At 48.3% G+C, this 25,905-nt stretch overlaps 1 protein-coding gene across 3 annotated transcripts in view; it reads left to right on the forward strand.

Moving 5' to 3' along the window:
• Positions 1 to 1,717: 1,717 nt before the first annotated feature.
• DENND1C (DENN domain containing 1C) overlaps positions 1,718 to 25,905 on the forward strand; it is a 292,565-nt gene continuing 268,377 nt past the window's right edge. For all 3 annotated transcript variants that reach the window (XM_069230426.1, XM_069230428.1, XM_069230427.1), the window contains exon 1: positions 1,718 to 1,837. In XM_069230426.1, the coding sequence (XP_069086527.1) occupies positions 1,821 to 1,837 (17 nt within the window). In that variant the 5' untranslated portion in view covers positions 1,718 to 1,820. The remainder of the gene's footprint in view (positions 1,838 to 25,905) is intronic.

Genomic DNA, 25,905 nt, shown 5'->3' on the forward strand with positions numbered 1-25,905 from the left:
GATTCTCCGCCATAGCTCCATCTTCCTGGCTATTGATACTTGCTGCACCTGTGCTCCAAATAGCTATGGGTCTAGTCTGACGATTTCCTTCACCATGACCCTTAACTCCTCCTCAGTGAAACAGAGGTGCCTTTGTGGTGCCATGGGTGTTATGTGACGTGTGTTGATGAGGGTGTGTTCGGTAATGTGTTGGGGTGTGTGAAGTGGGGTGTGTGAGGGATGTATGGGTGTATGTGGTGTTTGTGTTTAGTTGTGGCATTGGTCTTGGTGTCAGTCTGGTGGAGATTATTGGTATTTGTAAAGGGTTGTGGGTACTGTGGGAGTGTTTTATAATGGTGTGGGTGTGGTGTGTGTATGGGTGTCAGGTGGGTGTTGTTTGATTTGTCCAATGTGGTGTTGTTTTGTTTGTGGGTCTCCATTGTGAGCGCAGCAGTATGTACCGCCAATGGTTTACCGCCGTTGAATGTCCGCTGTGGTGATTCTTGGGTCATAATGTGATGGGCGTTGTTCTGTTGGCATAACAGTGTGGGTTTTGATACTGCCAGTTTATCACTGACCTTTGGTCTGACGGATTTGTGTATGTGGCTGTATTCTGTTGGATTGGTGTGTGTGTATCATAATATGGTGAACGGATATCTGCCGCCGCGGCAGTAAATTGGCGGCCGTCAGCGTGGTGGTAAGTGGGATTTACTGCCAGAGTCATAATGAGGGCCTTTACAAGAAGCAGGGCATGGGGTTGGGGGACGGACTTAAGAGGCAGTGGAAAGAGAGAGGAGAGTGGATTGCATGAGTTACTTATATTGCCGATATTTATACTTTTTATGCACCACATTTGCATCATTTTTTGAGGCAAAAGCGGCACAAACTTACAAAATATAATTGTATTTTGTAAGTTTGTCCCACTTTTGAATCAAAAAATTACGCAAATTAGGCGCAAAAAAAATATAAATATGGGCAAATATTTTTCAAACTAATCAACATTTTTAAGGCCTTCAAAACAGACAAGAGCATGTGTTTTTTGTCAGTGCGGGCATGCAATAATTCCAGGTGAAAGCTGACAAATACTTTACCATATTCGACTGAAAGCACTTGTCCCTAACTATTAACTACAGAATAAATGTTTCTAGGGGGGAAATAACACCCCAACCCGTCCCCATCTCCCCCATGTGAATAAGGTGTAGCTAGGGTCAATCTCGAAATCACGAAGTGATAACAGTCAGGCACATGGAAAGTACGATGGGGATAGAGCTGACAACCATTTAGGGTAAGTGAGGGTAATGCTAAAGATTAAGGAGTGTAAGTGTGCTCGGATTACCCAGGGAATGGTAGACAGAATGCACCTATCCATTTTGTTTTCTACAGCATTGCAGTCTGTCATTCCAACTTGCATGGTCTCCATAGCCCCCATTCCTCGGACTCCACTGAAGCTTCTGAAAAAAGATGCAGATCTTGTGTGAAGTCGGGGATGTGGAACCCTGTCCCCATGGTTTGGGTGGCATGACCTCTTGTTCCCCACGGCCCACAGTGTTTGAGCTCCCGAAAACTGCTTTGCACAGCAACAGTTTTAGTGAACACAGAAATATTCAGGCCAGCCAGCATTCTGCAGCCAAGCGCCAGATTGGGTACTCACGTCACCTATACTTCCTCTACGAGAAAACCCACACAGGAAGTCCTGAAGCAATAGTTAAAAAAAAGTTCTTTTGAAAGCTTAATTTGCCAAAAGTCGATGTTTTCCGACGCTGAAGAAGGTCTGCAGGTGGGCGGAGAGGTGAAAACGTCATCAAGCTAAGAATCTGCAAGATGTGCCCTTGAAGAAGACCATGGGTTGCCGTATCAAGTAAGTCAAAGTTTGATCCATCTACCCTGATCGTGCTGCTGAGTTTTGTGACTTTCAGCCGAGCTGTGGAGCTGCAACGACCACTTCCTTCTTCTGAGAGATGGGGAGTGTAACTGGGCAGACTCTTAGCCCGTGCCCCGCTGAACACGGTGCCATTAGAAAGCACAGATGCATGCACCAATGCGAGCAGGGAAAATCGGGTTTACATTTGGTGTACACAGATTCACGGAGGGGGGTCTGGCTAGCTCTTCATGAGACTTGAAAGCTGTCATGATGAGCCTTTCAAATGTAGGACAAAAGGGTCAGGGCTTTAGTGCCCAGCAGCCTTTTGTACTCAAGCTATACCACTTAGATTCATACCCCAAAATATGAGGGCCTCGCTGTACTTGTAGGTGACCTCTCCAAGTTTCAAGGTCACCACCGCACGTCGAGAGATACAGTCACTATATCTACTCTTTTTACTGAATGAAAGTAATATTGCATCCACAGCATCAACGTAGCCACTACTGCGGCCGATATGATCAGCCTTGATAGAGTGACATACAAGCCCTTGAAATGGCCGCTCCAGAGCTCAGTGTCACCGGGCTCCTACTGCACATAGTCTGCGAGTCACAGCCCAGGGCTACTGACCCACCACGGCCAGGTGACAGCAGCAGGCTCCGTTTGATTCTTTTACATTCTCCTCTGCCAGCAGACTTCAGCTCAACCGCACAAGACTGAAACGTGTATATTCATGTTAGGGAGCATGCAGGGTTGTGTTACTGCTTTACCTCTACCTATCTACCTTCCTCATCCTCCGTTCTCGTGGAATATTTATTCAGCTACAGAAGGGGACCAAAAGACCTTTGCATAGCAAAGATCAGCCTGATTTAGAAATTTGAAGCCCAAGTTTATTTGCAGCTCCACATGCAGTCTATCGATGGCTCGCAACGTCTGTCAGCTTCCAGATATTCATTTTATTATTGAGGGAACATCTTATCAGGGATGCACACAATGTTTTAGATCCGTAACTTCTTTTCAAATCCTCTGTATGTTGAAGTGGTGCAGGCTCTTTTTGCCTGAGAACTTTGTCGCCCTCGACAGTGATAAGGTAGTCAGTGATTCCCAATTATTGGCCGGTGACAAGTTGCACGGTACTGGTGGGGTGTTAAATCGGCAAGTGAAATTTTGCTTACCAGCTGATAACACTGTTCCAATACAGTCCAATTATAAGTTGAACCCCTGGAATGGGTAATTACCATGTGGAACCAGATATGCAGATCATAAAACCACAAAGAAGTCCCAGTTCGGTGGGTTTTTATGCATGCATTTAACGCCTGCTCAGGGCAAATGGTAAATGTTTGTAGAGCCCTCTGTGTTGGATAGAGTGAGGTGGGAGCAGGGAGCAGGGTGGTGATGTGGCACTGAAAAACGTCCATCCCCCACCCACGAGAAAAAAAAATCAGAGGACAGGGCTTGGCGCTGCTGGCAAAGCCTCATGCAATTTTACCAGCTGGAATTACTCCCTATTACAATCAGGTCCAGTGTTCCAACACCCAGAAAAACCATCAGGAACCACTGCTTAATTGGAGCTGGTTGCCACTGGGGCCAACCAGCACTTATTTTTGGGGACAAGCTTATTTTCCGAGAGCTAGAGAGGGAAAACACACAAAAGAGAAAGGAGGAAGAAAGCAGGAGCCTGCAAGAGTGAGGTTAAGGGGCAGGAAGTGTTTTGAAATCGATTATAAAGCCCTACGTGGATTCAAGACTAGGTAGCCTTTATATTCAGCCTGCTGACATTTAATAGTGGCAGCCGGGCTTCTGAGCAGTGCTTTGGGCACTGGTACTCATTATTTTACAATTTAAGCACTGGCAGGAACACTGACCCACTCATGATCAAGCAGAGCCGAATTCAATATGGTAATTCAATTCCATCTGACTCATAATCAGGGCCAGTAAACTGTGCTGTATGTGCACTCGCTGTTCTTTCTAATGTATTCTTTCGCATGTTGTCTGTTGTTACTATGAAATCTAATAACCATACAAAACTGAAGCACAACTTCAGAGAAATGCAGTGGCGGCCCGTCCTTTAAGGCGGAGGGGCCGCGCCCCCCCCACCTTTTGACCCTCATGAAGAGTGTCTGTCAGGCTGAACAAAGGCCAGCCTGACAGACACTCTTCATTTTCAGCTCAGACAGCCAGGAGTGATCATTGCTGCACAGACTCCTGAGCTGAACTTTGCTGGGCTGAGGAGGTCACAGCTCCTATGGGCGTGACCTCCTCGGCTCAGCAAAGGTGCCTCGAAGCCATCCCCTGGGTGACGAGGAAAGTGTCACCCATTGACACTTGCCCTGGGCGCTTCAGGTTTAAGCCCTGAAGCGCCCAGGGCGAGTGTCAATCAGTGATACTTCGTCACAGAGTGGAGTGGGGTGAGCAGTCTCACTGACCCCATCCCACTCTGCGACGAGGCTGGGACTGCTGCATTCCCTCATTGGCTGACCCCAGGTTAGCCAATGAGGGAAGGCAGCAGTCCCAACCCTCCTGGGACCTGGAGGCTGAAGGTAAGTGTGTGTGTGTGTGTGTAAGTGTGTGATGTTTTAAATTGAATGTTTGGTGCGCGCGTGCATGTTTGAATGGTATGAATGTTGTTAATGGATGTGCGTGCGTGAAAGAATGAGTGTGTGTGATGTTTTAAAATGAATGTTTGGTGCGTGTGTGCATGTTTTGAATGGTATGAGTGTTGTTAATGAATGTGCGTGCGTGTCTGTGTGTGAAAGAATGAGTGTGTGTGTGTGTGCCCTGCTCGTCCCCCTCCCTCCTAAAGCTGCTGGCCGCCACTGGAGAAATGTAGGTCATGTTCCTGAAAACCAGCCCTGTACACTTACCTTTCACAAGGAGAATATCTGTCTGTTCTGCTTAGTACTGCTACACACTGCTGGGAAAATTCTGAGGCCTGAGGAACTGCCAGATGTGGTCCGCAACACACAACTGCATAGAAACAAGATAAAAGGTTTCATCATTTAAATTTCAACCTTGCAGAACCTATATATTTATATGTGCAAGGGCTGGCATTATGAGGTATCACAACCCAGTATAAGATTTTTGTTCCAAGATCTTTCAGCTACACCATTCACTTAATTATTCAGCTCTAAATAGAATGTAAATAAGCATTGGCACAGCCAATAGGTTCTCACTTTCGCAAAAACGATTGGCTTTGCCAGTATGTTTCAACCATGTTGTACCTCACCGTGGCTGCTGTTCAGCATGGCTAAAAGTTAGTGGTGGGCGTGGCTTTCAGGCGTCAAGATGGCGGTCAGCCCATATTTATACTTTTTGATGCATATCAGCGCTAGCGCAGATTTGCGTAAAAAAGTTTACCGCCGGCTAACGCCATTCCAACGCGCCAAGCGGGCGCCTTATTTATGGAATTACGTTAGCAGGCACTGCGGCCTGGTTAGCGTCAACATAAATGACGGTAACCGGGCAGCAGAGGTGAAGGGAAGACTGGGGATTGTGCACCAAAGAATGGTACAAGTCAGGTTAGAGTCAAAAATATTGGCTCTAACCTGACTAGCGCCATTTTTTGATGTACAAGCCCCATGGAAATGACTCCTGTCTTAGCAAAGAGAGGAGTCATGCCTCCTTGCCCAATGGCCATGCCGAGGGGGCCTCTGTCCCCTGGGCATGGCCATTGGACACAGTGGCATGTAGGGGGGCCCAAGTTAGGCCCCCCTATGCCACTTTAAAAAATATATATATATACTTACCTGCACTTACCTGCACTCACCATGGATGGGTCCCCCCATCCATGGGTGTCCTCCAGCGGTGGGTGAGGGTGGCAGGGGGTGTTCCTGAGTGCAGGGAAGGGCACCTGTGGACTGCTTCCATGGTCTCCCACCATGGAAATGAGCCCATAGGTCCCTTAATGCCTGCCCTGACCCAGGCGTTAAAAAACAGTGCGAATCCGGCTGGGTGCCATGTTTTAAGGTGCGCCTCCTCGTGTGCGTCATTTTGACGCCAGAGGATAAATAAGGCGCACATGCCTTAGAGCCATTTTTTGCACTGGAACACCTACCTTGCATGTCATTAGTGCAAGGTAGATTTTCAAGTACAAAAAATGGCGCACACTCCATTACTTTCTATCGCCAAAGTATAAATATGGAGTTCAGTTTGCGCTGAATTTGCACCAAAATAAATGACGCAAATCCGGCACAAACAGAGTATAAATATGCAGGCTGATCTGGAGAGGCTATGCTGGCCCAAATCCGCAGGAGGAGATGACTGGAGACCCACGGTCGGGGCGCCTGAGGACTTGGGCCTCCGACCAGTGGCGAGGCGGGACGCTGGTGAGAGCATGAGCGGTAGTCCCTGCCCGCTTGACTGTTGGGGCGTGGGGCTCTGTTTGTGGTGGATCGGAGGCCCCCAGGGGCAAGCTGTTAGTCGTCCAAGATGCAGGTCGGTCGGGGAAGAGACCGACCCAGACCGACGTGCCCCTGGCAGGGCGGGCGTTGAACCCCGCAAGAGGAGTGGGTGACGTGGACCTGGGGTGCTGCAGAGGTGTGAGCAGCGACTCCATGCTCCATTGACGAGCGCACCCGGACCGCATTGTTGAGCCTCGGTCTGGGCAGTGGGCAAAGAGGGGAGCCAGAGAGACGCTGGGTGGGGCGGGGTGGAGCCCCTGGATAAGAGGTGCTGCATTGGCCCCGTTTTCTGGAGCGTGGGGTCAGGGCGTGAAGGAGTGGTTCCCCTTGAGGCCTGGTCTGCAGGAGGGGAGACCTGGCACTGGACCAACGGCGCGGTCACGGACACTGGCATTGAGAACCCTGTGGCTGCAAGGGCCCCAGGTGGCCCTGCTGTACGCGGACCCTGACTAGGGGTGCTGACACATTGATGGAGACTGGGGTGAGAGGAGAGTGGTGCGACCTCTGGCATGCTGGTCAGAGGGCCTGAAGTTGCCGGTATGCGGATGAGGGACCCTATTGGAGGAGATGTTGGCTCAGCAGTGCCAGAGGTGGTGCACGCGAGAGAGGCAACTAAGAAGTGACTGCGACACCTAGGTCATGTGTGTGAGGTTGAGTGGTGCTGCCCGGGCAGGCTCAGACCGATTCCACCGTCAGAAGAGGGATGGCACACCTGGCTGTCCCCCCCCCAGGATTGTGCGCCAGTTTGGGCGTGGTGGAGACTACGAGACATCCTTGGTGCTGAGAGGGGGCTGCCTGGGCCCACCACACTGTCAGTGATCTACCGGGATCGGCTGGGCTCCGGGCTCGTGTGGCCAGCATGGGGAAAGACAAAACCAGCAGACTACCCCCGGCCTCCCAACAGAGTATCGACCAGTTCACCGTGCCGGCGGCCTCCCTCGGGGCGAGTGGTAAGACGCCAGAGTCCCCCGCAATGGAGGGAGTGGGAACAATCTTACAAGCCATTCAATCCTCGCAATTGGCGGTAGAAACTAAAATTGGCAAGGTGAAAGAAGACGTGGGCTTGCTGCGACATGACCTGAGGTCAGCAGTGAGCGCATAAAGGAAGCTGAAGAACGGGTCTCCTGTGCGAAGGATGAAATAGGGGAGCTACACCACAGAGCCGAAGGCACGGAGAATCGCTCCAGAAGTAACAATCTGAGCTTTATAGGGTTCCTGGAGGGCACAGAAAAATCACTGGCAATTGAGTTTCTGGAGAGTTGGCTCAGATCCTGAGTCCCAGAACAGCGACTGTCCCCCTAGTTTGCGGTCGAGCATGCCCACTGGGCGCTGGCGCCCAGACCTCAGCCGGGGCTGCCCAGGTGGCCATTTAACACAAGATTCCTCAACTTTAGAGATCGTGATGCTATCCTTAAAGAAGCACGGGAACACCCTGATCTCAGCTGGGACAACCATAGAATCCTGGTCTTCCCGGATTACACTCGAGAGGTGCAAGCCAGACATTGCTCTTATGAAGGAGTCAAACTAAAACTTAGGGCCATGCAGCTGACCTACATGCTCCTTTTCCCTGTGCGCCTCAAGGTCCTCATGGACGGGAAATCATTATTTTTTTACTCACCGGAGGATGCGTGGGACTGGCTCACAGAAGAGCACCAGGTTGCCCGGAGAGAGACCTCCCGACCGAAGGTTAATTCCCCGGGACCAGGCACCACTGATCTGCCGAAAACACATAGTGGGCGCAGACGGCGGAAACGGAGCAAACTATGTTGCTCACCTGCAAGTGGAGCACCGCCAGGTCCGGGTAGTCTGGGTGGGCAGTCTGGCCCGGATGGCCGGGGAGAGAGCAGAACTGCAACAAGCTGTGAAGATGATCACCTCAGCCAGACCCCCTTGCTGACCTAACATCATGACTACGTAGATTCGGGGCAGGCGGGGGGGGCACACTTGAGACAGTCCCCATCCCCGCGAGGGGCGCGGGACGTGGGGCTGCACCATTGCAGAACTCTGATTCTATGGAGGGGTCCACCATGCCACACCAATGACTGACATTTTGTTTTGGAGGTTGTTGGGGGGGTTTGCGGGTGACAGATGCTTGAGGGCTGGAAGTATGGGAAGGGGGGCAGTTGGCGGGTTGGGGTGACACAATGTTACAGCAAGTTATTGCCTAGTTGTGGTTGAACGTTAGTTGTATTAACCTTATTCTTTTTTTAGGTCACATCGCAGCTGTGGGGCTAGCGTGTCACACATGTCAGTAGTGGTTCCCCGCACACATCAGAAATTTCAAAGCAGGTCCTCTCCTGGAATGTTAACAGACTCTTAGATAAAATCAAACGCTCTGTGGTCTTTACCACACTCCGCCGCTTCGCTTCTAATGCAGTCCTACTTCAAGAGACGCACTTGCTTGGCACCAGGTGTCCCATGCTTGTGCGCGGTGGGTCTGATAGAGTCTACCACGCGGTATTCTCAAGAGTTTCCAGGGGTGTGGCAATCGTGCTACACTGCTCGTTGCCCATGGTGCCCACTTCCTCCCGGTTGGACCCGCAGGGGCGATATGCTGCAGTGCCTGGCACGCTAGGCGGCCATCCGATAAATATCCTGAGCGTATGTGCCCCCCCTGGGGCCCTTGAGCAATTCTTGGTGGCCCTGCAGGAAGTGCTGGCGGCACTTCCCCCGGGCCTGACTATCCTGAAGGGGCCATTTCAACTCTGTTATAAACCCGGAGTCAGATATCACTGGACCCCTATTTGTGAATCGCTCAGCCCGGGCATCCAGGCTGCGCAGTTGGGCTGAGGGCCTCGGTCTTTGCGATGTATGACGGATTTGGCACCCCAGAACACGGCAATTTATACACACTTCAGCAGCGCATCATACTTATGCAAGAGTTGATCTTTGCTTTATGCTGGCCATAGATGTATCCGGAGTCGCTGGAGCAGAGATTCTGCTGCATGGGGTTTCAGACCACGCACCATTCCTCATCTGCGTGGAGGGCACCGAGGCTGCCAGTTGCCCCCTGTGGCGTCTGAACGCCTGGCATCTACAAGACGAGAAATATACTCAGGCTCTGCGAGAGCAACTCGTCCAATATTTCGAGACCAACCTAGGGTCAGTACCGTCACCTGGCATTATCTGGGCCACTTGCAAGGCCACACTCCGGGGGCAGGCCAAGCATCTCCTTTGTGTACAGGAGCGTGCGTGGCTTCAAACGATCTCAGACCTGGAAGCCCGGACATTACATCTCGAACGTCAACTCGCAGTCTCTGCGCCTGATACCATAACAAGGCAACTTACTCTAGAGATGAGATCAGGCACTCCACTCTTGAGACGGCGAAGCTTATGTGGCGCGCCTCGATGGCCCGCGTTTGCGGCTGGGGGGACAAGAATGGAAATCTTCTACACTGGCTCGTGACGCGGCCCTTAGCAAATAGAATCGTACCCGAGGTTGTTGACGGATTGGGAGCTGTCTCCCGGACACCCAATGAAATCGCACAATGCTTTGCCGCTTACTACGCAGGGTTCTATGCAGAGAGTGGGAGGGGCCTTGCTGGAAGATGTGTCCTTCCCTAAAATTTCAGAAGAAGAGCGACAGGATCTTGACAAGCCTATTGGGCTGGAAGAAATTAAGACCGCTATCTTGGCTATGGCCACGGGCAAGACCCCAGGCCCCGACGGGTTTCCAGTGGAGCTTTACAATAAATGCAGCAACCTCCTGGCCCCCAACCTACTCAGTATGTTTGAAGAGGCAGAACAGAGGGCTAGGTTCCCCCCCGGGTCTGGACCTCGCCACTATTGTGGTAATACCCAAGACCAACCCCCCCTCGCAGTTGTGCTCGGCCTACCGCCCCATTTCACTTCTCAACACTGAAGTCAAGATAGTATCCACGATATTGGCCACTAGATTAAAGAGGGTGATACACTCAGACCAATGCGGCTTTATACCGTCCAGGAGTACTAGGCACTGCATTTGTCGCCTGCATGTCGCATTGGCTCACCGTGGCTCCTTGCCCTCTCCCTGGTAATCATCCTTCTAGATTTTGAAAAAGTGTTTGATACGGTAGACTGGTCGTACCTCCACCGGGTACTCCTAAGCGCCGGGCTCGGTCCCAGATTCCGTGGACTAGTAAAAATCTTTTATTCTAATCAAACGGCGCGGGTTCAGGTGAACGGGGTAGTGTCAGACCCATTTCCCATTCGTCGGGGGCCCGTCAGGGGTTCCCTCTGTCCCCACTCCTTTTCGCGCTCGCAATGGAACTACTTGCAAAAATAATGAGAGGACCCCTTAATGGAGGGCTGGTCCTGGCGTACGGGGCGGGAAGACCGCATAGCGCTGTACCGAGATGATTTCCTTTTATTCCTGGCCAACCCGGCCACAAGCGGGCCCCGTGCCCTGCATCTACTGGGGCTGTTCTCTGAGGCCTCTGGGCTGACGTTCAACCCCGGCAAGCCTCTGCTGGTCCCACTACACCTCGCGAGGGACAGCTATGATTGCCAGACCAATATTCCGATCCGGCGCAACAGCTTCCGATATCTGGGGGTGACTGTAGCCCTTCTGCCTGAGGTGGCCTGGTACCACTCACTCGGGGGGTCAGAGACGACCTCCAGTGATGGCGGACCCTACCCCTTAATGTCCTAGGAAAGACTGCACTATATAAGATGATGGTGCTGCCCCGGTGTCTTTACCTACTCCAAAATTACCCCTATTCTATACCAAAGAAATGGTTTAAAGAGATGGATGCTGTGGTGCAATAATTTCTATGGCATGACTCTCGCCCCCGACTTGCGTTCCGCACCTGCCAGGGAGATGTGTACGAGGGGGGGTTGGGGATGTCTAATCTCTACCTCTGCTACTTAGCAATGCACCTACTGGTGGTTAATGATTGGCTGGAGGGCGGTTGGTCGGACCCTGCATATCAACTCGAACTCCTGACTATGGGCTTCTCAGGCCTACTCAGCATGCTGTATGGGAGCCCCCTACCACGTAGACTCCCTGAGGTGACAATAGTGGTCCTCGAGGGGTGAAGAGCGCTACAGAGGGTGACAGGCTGGTGGCAGCGACTCACCCAGCAGACTCCGCTGTGGCACGGGACGCGGTTGAGGGCGGTCGCGGCCATGGTGGGGTTTCAGAAGTGGGATCCTATAAGTATATCACTTTTCGGAGATGTTTGGGCGGGTTCCCACATGCAATCCTTCCAAGAGCTCCAGCAGAGGTACTCACTCAACAGCACTCAATTTCATAGGTTCCTACAACTCAGGTACGTGCTAGGTGTACATGTTCCCTCTGGAACGACCCTCCTGGAATTCAGCCAAATTCCTTGATGGGTGGCCTAGGCAAGGGGGGAGTGTTGCGCATATACTGCAACCTGGTCACAAACACCACTCAGGTACCCAGCAAACTTCGAGAATGGTGGGAGGGCTGGTTGGGCCCTATAACAGACGAAGAGTGGCGAGACGCACTGATGGCCCCCAGAACTATGACCTTCCGCCTTCGTGTTGTGCAGACCTACTATCTGCACGCCGCTTACCTCACGCCTGACAGATTGTACAAAGCGGGTCTCCGACCCCACGCTAACTGCCCCCGCTCCGCGAGCCCTGACGCTGACTTTTATCACATGGTATGGAGGTGCCCACATACAGTGACCTACGGGCGTGCGATTGTGGACGAAGTCTCTAGAATCCTGCAGGTGGAGGTGGAGAATGCCCCGCTGCCACTGTTGTTGGGTGTCCTGGAGTGGGTGGGGTCCAGTAGGGCAGACCGGGTGTTCCTGGGTGTGGCATGTCTAGTGGCAAAGAGAGATATTGCGGCTAGCTGGAAGGCAGGATCGGCTTTGGCACTTGTGCGATGGCAGTGAGGGGTAGACTGGTGTGCTCAGTGAGAAAAGTTAGTCTACGAGGCAGGGGGATGCCCCGCGAAATACGACAGAGTGTGGGGGAAACGGACCGGGACATGGGGCGCCCATTTCGCTGCTACACCCTAGTGGCGCCACTATGGTGGGACCTGTCTTTGACCAAACCCTTATTGACTATTGACCATGTATTCCTGTTGACTATGTGGGACTTGTGCTGTGCGAAGCATATGAGAAGCGGACGTGACCTTCTTGTTATGATTGTTATGATTTTGTTTTGTCTTTATATATGCATGAAAACTAATAAAGTTGCTTATAAAAAAAAAAAGTTTGTGGTGAAGACAAAAGTGGCATGGAGTGTCCTACAGTGGAGTGGGGTGTCATGGAGTGCAGTGTCATCGAGCGAAGTATTGTGGAGTGTCATGGAGTGGAATACAGTAGTGTAAGGTGGAGGGGTGTAGAGTGGGGTGGCAAGGGGTGGAGTAGTGTAGAGTGAGTAAAATGTCGTAGAGTGGAGTGATGTGGGGTGCAGTGAAGTTGTGGAGTGGAAGAGCATGGAGTGGAGTTGCAGAGCAGCGTACAGTGGAGTGATGTAGTGGAGTAGAGTGTCGTGGAGTGGCACAGAGTGGCATACAGCAGAGTGGTGTAGAGTGGAGTAGTGGCGCACAGTGTCATAGAGTAGAGTGGAATAAAGTGGTTGTAGAAAAAAGTGGCATAGAGGGAAATCCATAGTGTTTTATAGAGTGGAGTGGCATTGAGTGTCGTAGAGAGGAGTTGAGTGGATTAGAGTGGTGAACTGTGCAGTGGCACAGAGTGGAGTACTGAAGTAGAGTGTCATGGAGTGGAGTGGCGTAGAGTGGAGTGACAAAGAGTGTAATAGAGCAGAATGGCATACAGTGGACTGGTGTAGTGTGGAGTAGAGTGGAGAAGAGTGTGGTAGAGTGGTATGGAGTTTCGTAGAGTGGAGTGGCATAGAAAAGAGTAAACTGGCATAGAGGGAATTGTGCAGACTGTCCTAGATTGGCATAGAGTGGAGGAGCGTGGAGTACAGTGCTGTGGAGTTGAGTTTTGCAGAGTGGAATCGGGGGTCGTAGAGTGGAGAGGCACAGAGTGGAGTGGTGTGGAGTTGCACAGAGTGAAGTAAAGTGTTCTAGAGTGGAGTAGCATAGAGTGCAGTAAAGTGCCATAGAGTGGAGTTTTGTAGAGTGTTGTAGAATGGAGTGGCATAGAGTGGAGTGGTGTAGAGTAGCATAGAGTGGACTAGAGTGGAGTGGTGTAGAGTGTCGGGGAGTGCTGTAGAGTGGCCTAGAGTGGGGTAGAGAGTCATAAAGTGGAGTGGCATAGAGTGGAGAATAGTAGACTTTTATATAGTGGAGTTGCATAGAGGGGAGGGGTGTAGAATGTAGTTGAATAAAGTGGAGGGGTATTGAGTGCAGTGACATAGACTGAGTAGAGTAGAGTGCAGTGGCATGGATAGAGTGGAGAAAAGTGGCATGGAGTGTCATAGAGTGATATGACAGAGTGAAGTGTTCTAGAGTGGAGTGGCATAGTGTGTCGTGGAGTGGCATAGAGTGTCGTAGAGTGGAGTAGAGTGACGTAAAGTAGAGTAGAGTGGAGTGTCAAAGAGTGGCGTATCAAAGCCTGGAGTATCATATGGTAAATTGGGATAGAAAGCACTGGGATAGAGCAAAGTATCTTAAAGTGAAGGGGCATAGAGGCATGTAGATTTGAGGGCCATAGAGTAGAGTAGAGTGACGTGGAGTGGCATAGAGTTGTGTACAGTGGAGTGGTGTGCCATAGAGTGAAGTGGCATAGAGTGTTGTAGACTGGAGTGACATAACATTTTGTAGAGTGGAGTGGCTTAGAGTGGCATACAATGGAGCGGTGAAGAGTGGAGTAGAGTTCCAGAGAGTGCTGTGGAGTGCTGTTGAGTGGAGTTGCATAGAGTAAAATAAAGTGGTGCTGAGGTAATTGCATGGAGTGGAGTGTCATAAAGTGGTGTGGTGTAGAGGGACTAGAGTGTTGTGGAAGCACGTAAATGGAGGAGTGGAGTGGCACAGAATGGTGTACAGTACTGCAGAGCGGAGTGGAGTGTTGTGGAGTGGAGTGGAGCAGTGTGTTGTACAGTGGCATAGAGTGGAGTAGTGTTGTAAAGGGTGATTGGGTGGAGGACTACAGAGTGGAGCAGATTAGAATAATGTAGAGAGTTGTGGAGTGTCATGAAATTGAGTGTTGTAGAGTTGAGTCGAGGGTTGTAGAGTGGAGGGGCATCAAGTGGAGCAGTAAAGTGTCGTAGAGTGGAGTAAAGTGGGTTAAAATTGACTTGTACAGAGTGGAGTAAAGTGGCATGGAGTAGAGTGGCATAGAGCAGAGTGGAGTGGTGAAAAGTTGGAGTAAAGTGAAGTAGAGTGGAGCAGAGTAGAGTGACATAGAGTGAAGTAGTATTTAGTGCAAAGCCCTAGAGTGGAAGGGCATAGAGTGGCATGGAGTAGACTGGAGTGGCACAGAGTGGAGTGGTGTAGTGTGGTATTGAGTGTCGTAGAGTAGATTGTCAGAGTGAAATGGCATAGAGTGAAGCGTCGTAGAGTATCATGGACTGGCATATAGTGGAGTAAGTGGCCTAGAGTGAAGTGGGGTACAGTACAGTAGAGTGGAGTGGTGTAGAGTGGCATTGATTAGAATGTTGTGTCATGGCGTGGAGTGTCGTAGACTGGAGTGGCATGGAGCGGAGTGGCATAGAGTGGAATAAAAGGGTGGCATAGAATGGAGTGGCATTAAGTAGAGTATGTATGGTGTGGTAGTGCACTGCCATTACAGACAACATTTTCAAGTGAAATGACCATTACATTTGCACATACAGTTTTACTGATAAAACTCTACAGTGCACAAACGATAATGTGTGGAAATAGCATCACCTAGTTCATGATTTGTTTGATTGTATTCAATTATTTGTTTCCGCAACACTTCAGAATTACAAAAAATGTGCTTCATTTGTGCTTCCCTAATACTGATATATTCTGAAATATTTGCATAGTGCGTTTGCAGATATTTAAATTGTGTTGGGTGCTAGCAAAAAAACCTTTCCTTTCCCACCACTAGTATCCAGCAAGATTGTCACATAAATCCTCTAAACTTTGAAGTCAGTGAAAGAAAAGTAAACATCAAGCGCCCTCAGAAGACAGAGACTGACATTTAACCTCTGCCTTTGAATGCACAGCAATTATGACATGATGAGAACAAAATGTAAAGACCTATTTACAGAAAACAAGCACTCATGGAAGAATGCAATGAGAAATGGTAAACAGGCTATGCTCCACAGGAGGTAGAAAAACAATCTGAACAGCCTAAAACAAATAAAGCTAGCAAATAGAAAGCAAGAAAATGTGAGTTACTGACAACAAAGCCAATGGTAAACAATGTGCGGCATACATTCCCAGGCAAGCTTTCAGAGTGTCCCCAAGAGTTCTTGTCACAAACCCACAGTTGCACTGTCTAGTAGGCTTCGACATAAAAATACTTCTCTGCACAAGTTCCTCTCCGTAAAATCATGACATCAAACCACCCGAAAATCTTTTTAACAAGACCACTGTAATTAGAATAATTTTTCCTAGGTGAGTCATGAACTCAAGTGTTGACTGATAAAAATCGTCAACAAAGTATTTTGGTTGAACTTCTAATTTGAGTGAGGCTAGATATGGCTAGTTCGTTGGTGTGGCAGGGTGCTCCATCTGCCACTCAAGGTTCCTAGCCATAGGCCACTTTAAGTGTCACTCTGGAGATTTAAATCACTCACCTATCCTCTTTCGATGGAGATCTAACTATCGTTATGTATTGCAGTATGACGTTTTGTAGCAAAGCCCTCTTCAATACCACCATGCACTGCATCAAACAGGCCATTTATCCAATAGCCAGAGCTAAAATCTGCTCACCTACCACTTTTTTCATTGCCAAAATCCGAATGGGGTGTCTTTGAGGGTTATTTGGAACCTCCAACTTTGACACCTAAAGTATTTCAACAACAAAAGACGTTTTTGATGGCCCATAACAAAGTGTCTCACAGCTACTCTTATTTTACTTACTGAAAACACAGCACTGTTTTCAGCACGAGGTATGTCTCTATACCCCAATGACATATCCAGGGCTGGCTTTTGGCATGGATGAGCTAGGCCCAGGTTGCCAATCTCCAGAGAGGCGTACAGTGCTGTCTGCATTAGAACCCTACAGAAAGCTGCATCCCTCTTACTTGACTCCATTGGCTCAGACTGAACTGCTTTTTAATCACTTTTACTTGCTGTGGGTGCCGTTTTGCACCCCTTTAACTCCCTTCCTACCTCTCCCATTCATCCCCTCCTGCCTCCCTTCCTCCACACACCAACACTGCTGTTCGCACCATCAGCAATTTGGCACTACAGTGATCAAGCTATGCAGTGAGTGAATCAGAATATTTTGGGGAAGTGCCGAGAAGTTTGTGCTCAGAGGCCAGTCACTGCTTTGATGTTTGACTGGCCTATGAACACATAATGGATCCATTGCTACCTCATTTTATTCACCAGCTGCTACAAGGGTGTCAACTTTATTTTGCCCAGGGTGCTATCCAAGCAAGGAGCGGTCCAGGATATAGCTCAGGATATAGCAGTGCTTCTCTTGGCCAGAGACTGGTACACAACATGAAATCAATGTAGGCCTCCTCCAGGGGGGCCATCCCACAGTTTGAAGACCTCTTGTCTAAAGCATCTTCCACCCTTCCTCAACACCATTACCACTCTTCTACTGGGAATTCTCAATCCACAACAAAACTGTTCACATGCAACCCATCACAAGAAGCCCCACCTTGAAACGGACAAACTCTTGACCTTTCGCCCAGCACTGATTCTGGGTAGATCACTGGAAAAGGTTACCACCATCTAACTTCAAGAGCATTTTAACCATCACCAGTTGCTGTAGTCCAACCAGCCTAGGTTCTGCATTGCAGCTGTAAAACTGAGACAACAACAATTCACTCAGACAGTACTCAAAAGCACAGCAGTGGCATAATCAAATCACTATCCCTCACCCTACAATGGGTAATGCCTAGCATCAGCTTTGTGACTTAAAAGAAGTTCACAAGAAGATGTCCTGCTGGTTCCAGTAAATACCAGGTTGCCAATAGCACATATGAATGATGATGTGGTCACTCAACCCTCATACACAGAACGTCCACCACTGTGTGCATCTTAGGGAGTAAAGCCAGGACGCTGGTATAGAGAACTTAAGAGGCTGGGTTCAGCAAATGCCAGACTCCACCACCTATAGGTAAGTAAACACAGCATTCACAGTGTTTCATAGGAACTCTGTACAGACACCCAGCACTCTCTACCAGCTCGATCCAGAGTAATAATCACAGTTTGGGAAAGAACCATCTAAAGGCACAAGCTGAGGAGGCTGCTGGCAACCCCTGAACCCGAGTGTTTGTCTCACTTTTGAAGGTTCACAATCCAGTGTTTTGGAGGCAGTCAACAGACCACTGCCATGTGCCATAGAGAAACTTACCCAGACGAGGCTTGATATCGCTGACGTTCCTGCTAAAATTGGTTAACCCTGATGGAAAAAAAACGCGCTCAAGGCATCAATAGCATCTCTTACTGTGAGCTCCAGGAAAAGTCCCTAACCCCAGCCAAGTCGTGAGTCTTGACTTCACACTGGCATACATGGTAACCTTCTAAAAGGACCAGTTGACGGGATGTTCCTCGCAGCACAATGGAGCATTTCCCAAACGATTTCAGAGAAGACTTCAGCAACAATAGATAACAGCACTCTCTGCGCCCTGAATGTCCTTTTCACAGTTTCCACAAATTCACACAAATAAATGTATCCAAAGAAAGTTTTCAATTTTGTATCAAATATTCCAGTAATCTGCAGCCATTTCTCAGAAAAGGGACGCCTGACAGACTCCCCCCAAAAAAACATTTAATGGTCCAGCTCTTACCGGATTGTAACTTTATGTCAATTCTCGCTGTGCTGGGACCCTACCTGGAAGTTTGGATTTTTTACCTAACGCAAGATTCATTCAAATCTCCCCCCAGCAAATTCCGAGGAACGACCTGGAGGCGAAAAGTGCCGAGATGGCCAGGCACAATTCGCCGGGGAAAGTCGTGGCTCCAAGGAATTAAGCTGAAACATGTTGGCGAGCCAATATTAGTCTTCAGCGCCGGTTCGGCGGATTGAAGGGCTAAAAGGATAGATCGCCGCATTAAGCAGAAAGAGAGAAAAGCTGAAAAGAATGGATTGCACTCGCACAAAGAGGTAACAAGCGGTAGGACTGGAAGTCACAACGAAAGTCAGCAAGGCATGGGCCACACGCATTGAAAGGCATTTAACAAACAACAAAGCTGATTGATAAAGTCACAGACAACCAGAGAGGCGATGACCAAGACGTTCCTCTCAAAGCTGGAAGGCAGGTGGAAGATCCAGGAAACAACAAAGATGGAGACCGGAAGTGGTGATGCTAGTGACGCTATAATGTGTCATAGACAGAACATGAAGAACAGCTGTAATGCGTAATGGGGGACTGGCTGCATAAGCGGTAACCTGAAATTTGATAAACCATTGTTTTGTTGGCCGTGCAATCTAAAACGTACTTTCATCCTTAAATGTGGGTGTCTCTTGCCGTGGGAGCAGTAGGTTGAAACTGGCTGAACGTCTGCTGGAATAATTCAACTCACAGTCAAACAAGGTAAAGCTGGACTGCCATGCTTCCACAGACTTACCTCTCATGGCATTTGGGTCTGCCCTTGCCATCCCAGAACACAGGTACAACGCGATCTCAGAAATCCATACAGCCAATGGGGAACCACACACCAGGACAAATGCCAACTGGGACACGAGTGCCAAATAACCTGCCAACAACAAATGCATGCCAAGTAATCAACAAGAGGAAAACGTATATCAGGTAATTCAACAGGGAAATATGTGTCAGGTAACATGCCAACAGGGAACATACAGTAGATAAACGCCAACAGAGAAATAATCATGTTCGCTCCGATGATGAAAAGTGAACCACATAACCATTTTACAGAAGAAGGTGCAATGGGTAAGTCATCAACATTTGAATTTAGGTGAAAGCTAAGTGGGGTGTGGACACCAGGTACTCATCTATACTGTAACAAACGAGGTACATCCTCAATTGGAACCCCACATCAGCCATCAGCCTAGTTAGGAAGCCTATTAACACGGTTTCCACCGAACGGAAAAACGGGTACATCACTCACCAACAGAGAAATATGCTAAGTAAACCTCCAGTGGCTTACTGCATACCAGGTAACCCACCAAAAGGGAAATACATCCAGTAAACCCACCAGCATATAACACATCCAGGAAGTTATCAACGCATTAACACAAACAAGGAAACATCCATCAACGAAAAACACCAGATTAACAACTAACTAGAATGGCATACTAGCATGTGCACCAACAGGGAAATACTTGCCAGGAAGTCCACCTACAGGGTCTGTGCCAATGAAATGTATGATGTCGTCGTTAAAGTTAATTTTAATAATGATTTTCACCACTGAATGGATACACACCAATATCCATTTTTAACGGACTGCAAACGCAGTGCATGGTGCTTTAATTACAGTCTGTTATTTGGTCACATACAAAGTCTGTTATTTGGTCACATACAATTTAAAGTGAAAATTGAGGTATGCGACATGAATACTTTTTATTACAGCATTTACTAACACGCTTTTGCCACTGTGAGCGACATAAATAATAGTGTCACCAAATAACTTATGTTATCTGGGCGTTGAAGAAGGGAAGGCCCATGTGAAAGAGAGAGGCACAGTGGAAGGAGAAAAAGCAAAGGGAAGACAAGAGGCAGACAGGGTCTGTGTCCACTGAAACGACTGACTTATATCAGTCGAAGCTCCTGGCCAGGGTGGGAGTGTGATCCTTTGACAGCAAACAGCTTCAAAGACGGCCCACATATAACTAATATCCCTTTAGACAAAGGGCCCTCAGAGTGATTGGCTCTTTAAAGTATATAGTAATAGAATTTATTTAAGAATACATTCGAACCAGAAATGAATCTGGGGATTGGTAACTACCCTCCACCCAGTGCTTAATTTATAAATAAAAACGTGTCGGAGGCCAAAGCTCTCCTCTGAAACAAGCAGCTGCTGCAATTAAACGTGCGAGCACGAAATACTGAGGCAGAGTAGTCCTAAAGCCATCTCGGGCCTCTTAAACCATTTACAGCCATTCCTTGGCCCTTCAGCTTACTCTTGCAGCTTTCTGTCTTCTCCCTCTCTGACGCTTTTTCGTGTTGCCCATATGTGTGTTTTGCACGCAGTAAATGCCTGATGCAGAAAAATAATTGCCGGCCCTCAAAAATAAGTGACGGTGCCCCGCACCGACAAATACCGGTTCAAATTAAGCACTGCCTCCACCCACCCCAAAAACAAAAAGTTATCACAATTCCTAAAAAAATATGAAGTATACGAATTTATTTTCATTAAAAAAAACCTATAGGAGGATATTGGAAAAAGGGGGTTGCACTATTCTGTCTTTCTTGTCTAACACATGTGATAGCCAATTTACCAAGTGTATGCAAAGTATGTACAGGATTTATTATCAATATCAATGGTGCTGCAAATCTTTACCTGGAAAAAACCCAGAAAACTCTTCTGGTCAGAATTTAAATGTCACATTACATGAATTCCATGGAGGTACAGACAAAAATGTTCTTAGGCTGGATATCAGCAGGATCACAAAGCAAAATATATAAAATGAACAGTTTATTTAACATAGTTTCTGATGATAAAATACAAGTATGCAAATCTATAATACAGTTTCGTGACGCATATTCTCACAGTTAGATAGCAAATTATCCAATTTTAGCATGATGTAGGCTTCAAATTTCGATGTTAACAGTCAACACGAGTGTCACAGGAAACACCGCTTCTTCAGGGCCGTAAATCTACAAAAAAAACATTATTGTTGTTCTCAAAAGTAACGTGTAAAGCAGGTTCCCCTTCTTATGTTCAATATTATCTCAAGCGTTCTAGCGACTGTTTCAGTGCTTAATTTGTGCTTGTTGTTTCCGGTGCTGAGCATCGGCACTTATTTTTGAGGGCCGGGTGCTTTTTCTTCTGCCTCAACCATGCTGCGGGCAAAAGACATATGGGAAAGACGGAGGAAGGGAAAAACGAAAAAGCGTCATAAAGGGAGAAAGTAGAAAGCTGCAAGAATGAGCTGAAGGGTCAGGCAGTGGCTTTATAAGGATTTAAGAGGCCCGAGATAGCTTCAGGATTACGCCGCCTCAGTGCTCCGTGTTCACACATGTAATTGCAACATCTGTGGAAGGCTTTGGGCACCGCCACCTTTTTATTTACAAATTAAGCACTGGACTGTTTATATCCATGAGTTGCATCCATCATTAAACTAGAAGACTCAATTTTCAGTTCCCCTTCTATACTTGCATTTTTTCATAAGAAACAATGCTAAATAAACTGTCTATTTTATACATTTTGCTTTTGTGATTCTGCTGATATCCACTCTAAGAACATTAATGAGCAATATATTCAACCACAGTGGTATTTAAATATAAGATACAAAACATTCTGAGTTGGAGTGCTGGGTGAAGACGTGAGTCCATCTACATGTTTGATACAGTATATCAGATTCATACCTCATGTTGTGAAATATTGTTTTCATTACAGGAGGACAATTATTTAATTTAGTCCTGAAGAAGGTGGCTTTTAAAGATGATCAACACTGAAACATTTTGATGGACTATTGTGACGTGATCCACGTAAAATGGTCATTCCTATTTCAGAACTAAGGAGTGCCATGAATGTTCATATATATATATATATATATATATATATAAGTTAGAGTTATTTCAAGTAATTTTTAACCTGCGGCCTAAGGTAACTATAACTTGTGCCCTTGCCATGCACTGGCAATTACCCCAGATATCACAGCACTCATGACAACTTTTATAACATCAATAAAAATGTAAGTGAAACATTAGCAGTCAAATTATTGAAGAAAAAAATGTGCGTGGCAAGGCGCAAGTTATAGTTACCTTAGGCCGCAAGTTATAGTTACTTGAAATAACTCTAACTATAGCTGTTGAATTTCTATGGTTTTGTACAAGTAAATTTAGAATTTAACTTAAACGTCCCTGTCACCTTTGTTTTTTTTAAGTTAATATATATATATATATATATCTCAATCACCTAGTGGCAGTCGCCACTAGCTAGTTAAAGTTAGGATCTAGTTTCTATAGAAAAAGCGAAGCATTTTTTTACTTGCCTATATCTTTGGTGCCGGTTGATGAATCTTCACAAAATTTCCCCCAAAATTTTTACGATCATGTCAGCTGCTATATGGAAACTTTTGGGGTGATCCGTCAAGTGGGAACCAAGAAAAAGGGGGGCTCCCAAAATCATTTTTCTCCATGCAGTTTTCCAAATGGATTTTGAACACGACTGCAGCGCAAACTGCTGGAAGAAATTACTCCAAATTTTGTACAAAAGTAGGTCCAGAAAGAGCCCTTTTTGTTATTTGGTGGAAATCCGTTCTGTAGTTTTTGAAATATTAAAGAAAAAACAAATTAGTATATAAAGGGACGCATATGTTCCGTGAACCCTCCAGATCTTCTGCTGAGATCTGATTGGCTGCCAGTACTTCAACAAGGAAGTGCTGGCAGCCATATTAGGACTCAGCTTCAGCTGAGTATCAAAATAAAATGTAAAAAATAAGTAAAGGGGCCAGTGTAGGAACACCCTGAACCCTTAGCTCTGGTGCTGGGGTCCCAGATGGACCCCTCCAGGGCAAAAAAGCATTTTTAAAATTACATTTTCACAGAGAATCACTGTGAATCCAGCAATTTGTTTTTTAAAAAGCGCAGGCTCCTGTGCTTGTTTTGGTAAAGCCAGGTCCCGGGGGCATGTGAAAAATAAGGAAGGGGCACATGGGCCCCCCTCCTGGGCTTATGTATGCCCAGGGGACTGTCAACTCCCTGGTGCTCATTTATGTAGAGTGTGGGGGGTCTGCATAGCCCTGGGGAACGCCACCTCTCCGGGGCTAATAAATTAAATAAGGCAGGGGGCCTGCATGGCCCCCCCACAGCCCGGGGCTACTGATTTAAAGTAAGGGGGTGCCGTGTCCCCCTCCCGCAGCCCCAGGGACCATCATCTCCCTGGGGCTAATAGATCAAATAAGGTGAGGGTGCCCGCATGGCCTCCCCACAGCCCGTGGGATCATCCCCTCCCCAGAGCTATTGATTTAAAATAAGGTGGGGGTGCATGGCCCCCCACAGCCCCGGGGACCACTACCTCCCCCAGCTATTGATTTAAATTAAGGGGAGTGCGGCCCCCTGGAAGCCCCGGGGACTGCCACCTCCCCAGGGTTGCAATAAAAGAATAAGGGGGTCCATTAAAGACCCCCACCCCAGGGACCACCACCTCCACAGTGCTGTTTAAATGTTGGAAGGAGGCAACATGGCCCCCCTTGGTGAGCCAATAATGGCTCTAGGGGCCACCAACCCCCCAGGCCGGCTCCTGCTTTGTCCTGGGGAGCCCCCCACAGGGCATAGCTGTTTGCTGTGACTTGGCAGGAACTTTGACAAATACTGCCAAGCCAGAGAAAACACTTTGCTTCTAGCAAGTGAGAGCTGTCAAACTGGTCTCTCTTGCTGGAAGTGAGGTTTCCTGTGTTTTCCTGCCCACAGGCAGGGAAACAGAGGACACAATTGCTCTCACAGAGGGGGAGCTGCATGTTTAGCCCCCCTCCCCCTAAAAAAATATTAGAAGACCAGGCCGTTCTGGCCATGTTGCTCATTTCACAGATATGAAACATCAACAGATAGCTCTAAAATGTAGCCGGTGCCACAGTAGAAGCCCCACTTCTGGAAAGGACAACTGATCTTAAATCCTGGGTTTGGCAAAGGAAAGCAAGTGTGTTTGCACAGCTATTGTATATTGAAAAATGATCCAAAATCGTTCTTGGATCTTTCATGTATTGGAGTGCAATCAGACACTCTCAAACCGACTCTCACACTCAGACAGACATTCTTACAGCCAGAAACGCCTTGCGGCGGACTCCCTCTGGACACGGTCAATGGCTGTGCACAGTGTAGGGATGCGTGGTTAGGGGGACTGGCCGCAGGGCCTGGCCATACTGCGCATGGCCAAAGGCTGTGACTGGCAGTGGTTGGACGGCTATAGGAGGTTTATCGCAGGCCATGCAGCCAACTCCAGCAGCACCAAGCCAAAGGATGTGTGCAACATTGGTTAGATTAACGCATAGTAATGAAAATTACTTTACGTTATAAAAAAAAATAGAAATTCACTGAAAAACACAAAGGTTACAGGGACAGGAAAAATAATCAAACAAGCATTTGCAGTGCAATGGGTCTCGCATTTGCTTGAGTTAGAGCTATTGGTGTTTTAAATTCATACCTGGACTTTTCTTGCCACTTAAATCGGCAAAACCTCCCTCATAATTTGGTCTTTTCCTGTCACATTCTTCTAGTGGCCCTGCATGTAACTAAAGCACTTCCATTTACCTTCTTCCTCTATCTGCAGCCAAAAATGAAAATGTTGTCACTTAGCATCCTATGTTAAGGTTTCCACCTAACAGTAAGTGTAAGGGAATGCCTCCTTGGCATGGTTAACCCCTGACTTTTTGCCTTTGCTGTTGCTAAGTTATGATTTGAAAGTGTGTTGAGACCCTGCTAACCAGGCCCCAGCACAAGTTCTTTCCCTAAACTGTACCTTTGTCTCCACAATTGGCACAACCCTGGCACTCAGGTAAGTCCCTTGTAACTGGTACCCCTGGTACCAAGGGCCCTAATGCCAGGGAAGGTCTCTAAGGGCTGGTGGGGAGAAAATGACTAAGTCGACATGGCACTCCCCTCAGACTGCCATGCCAGCCTCACACTGCCTGTGGCATAGGTAAGTCACCCCTCTAGCAGGCCTTACAGCTCTAAGGCAGGGTGCACTATACCACAGGTGAGGGCATATGTGCATGAGCACTATGCCCCTACAGTGTCTAAGCAAAACCTTAGACATTGTAAGTGCAGGGTAGCCATAAGAGTATATGGTCTGGGAGTCAGTCAAACACGAACTCCACAGCACCATAATGGCTACACTGAAAACTGGGAAGTTTGGTATCAAACTTCTCAGCACAATAAATGCACACTGAAGCCAGTGTGTACTTTATTGTAAAATACACCCAGAGGGCATCTTAGAGAAACTAACACTACAGGGAGGACTCCCCGGCGACTGCGAGCCCGTGAGTAGCCAGAGTTGACCCCCCTGAGCCCCCACAGCGATGCCTGCAGAGGAAATCTAGAGGCTCCCCCTGACTGCGACTGCCTGTAACAAGGAACCCGACACCTGGAACCAACACTGCACCCGCAGCCCCCAGGACCTGAAGGAACCGAACTCCAGTGCAGGAGCGACCCCCAGGGGACCCTCTGCCTAGCCCACGTGGTGGCTACCCAGAGGAGCCCCCCTCCTGTGCCTGCCTGCATTGTTGAAGAGACCCCCGGGTCTCCCCATTGATTCCTATCTGAAACCCGACGCCTGTTTGCACTCTGCACCCGGCCGCCCCTGTGCCGCTGAGGGTGTACTTTCTGTGCCTGCTTGTGTCCCCTCCGGCGCCCTACAAAACCACCCTGGTCTGCCCTTCGAGGACGCGGGTACTTACCTGCTGGCAGACTGGAACCGGGGCTCCCCTGTTTCCACTGAAGCCTATGTGTTTTGGGCACCACTTTGACCTCTGCACCTGACCGGCCCTTAGCTGCTGGTGTGGTAACTTTGGGGTTGCCCTGAACCCC

Source organism: Pleurodeles waltl, chromosome 4_2 (genome assembly GCF_031143425.1).
Source record: "Pleurodeles waltl isolate 20211129_DDA chromosome 4_2, aPleWal1.hap1.20221129, whole genome shotgun sequence".
NCBI classification, from domain to species: Eukaryota; Metazoa; Chordata; class Amphibia; order Caudata; family Salamandridae; genus Pleurodeles; species Pleurodeles waltl.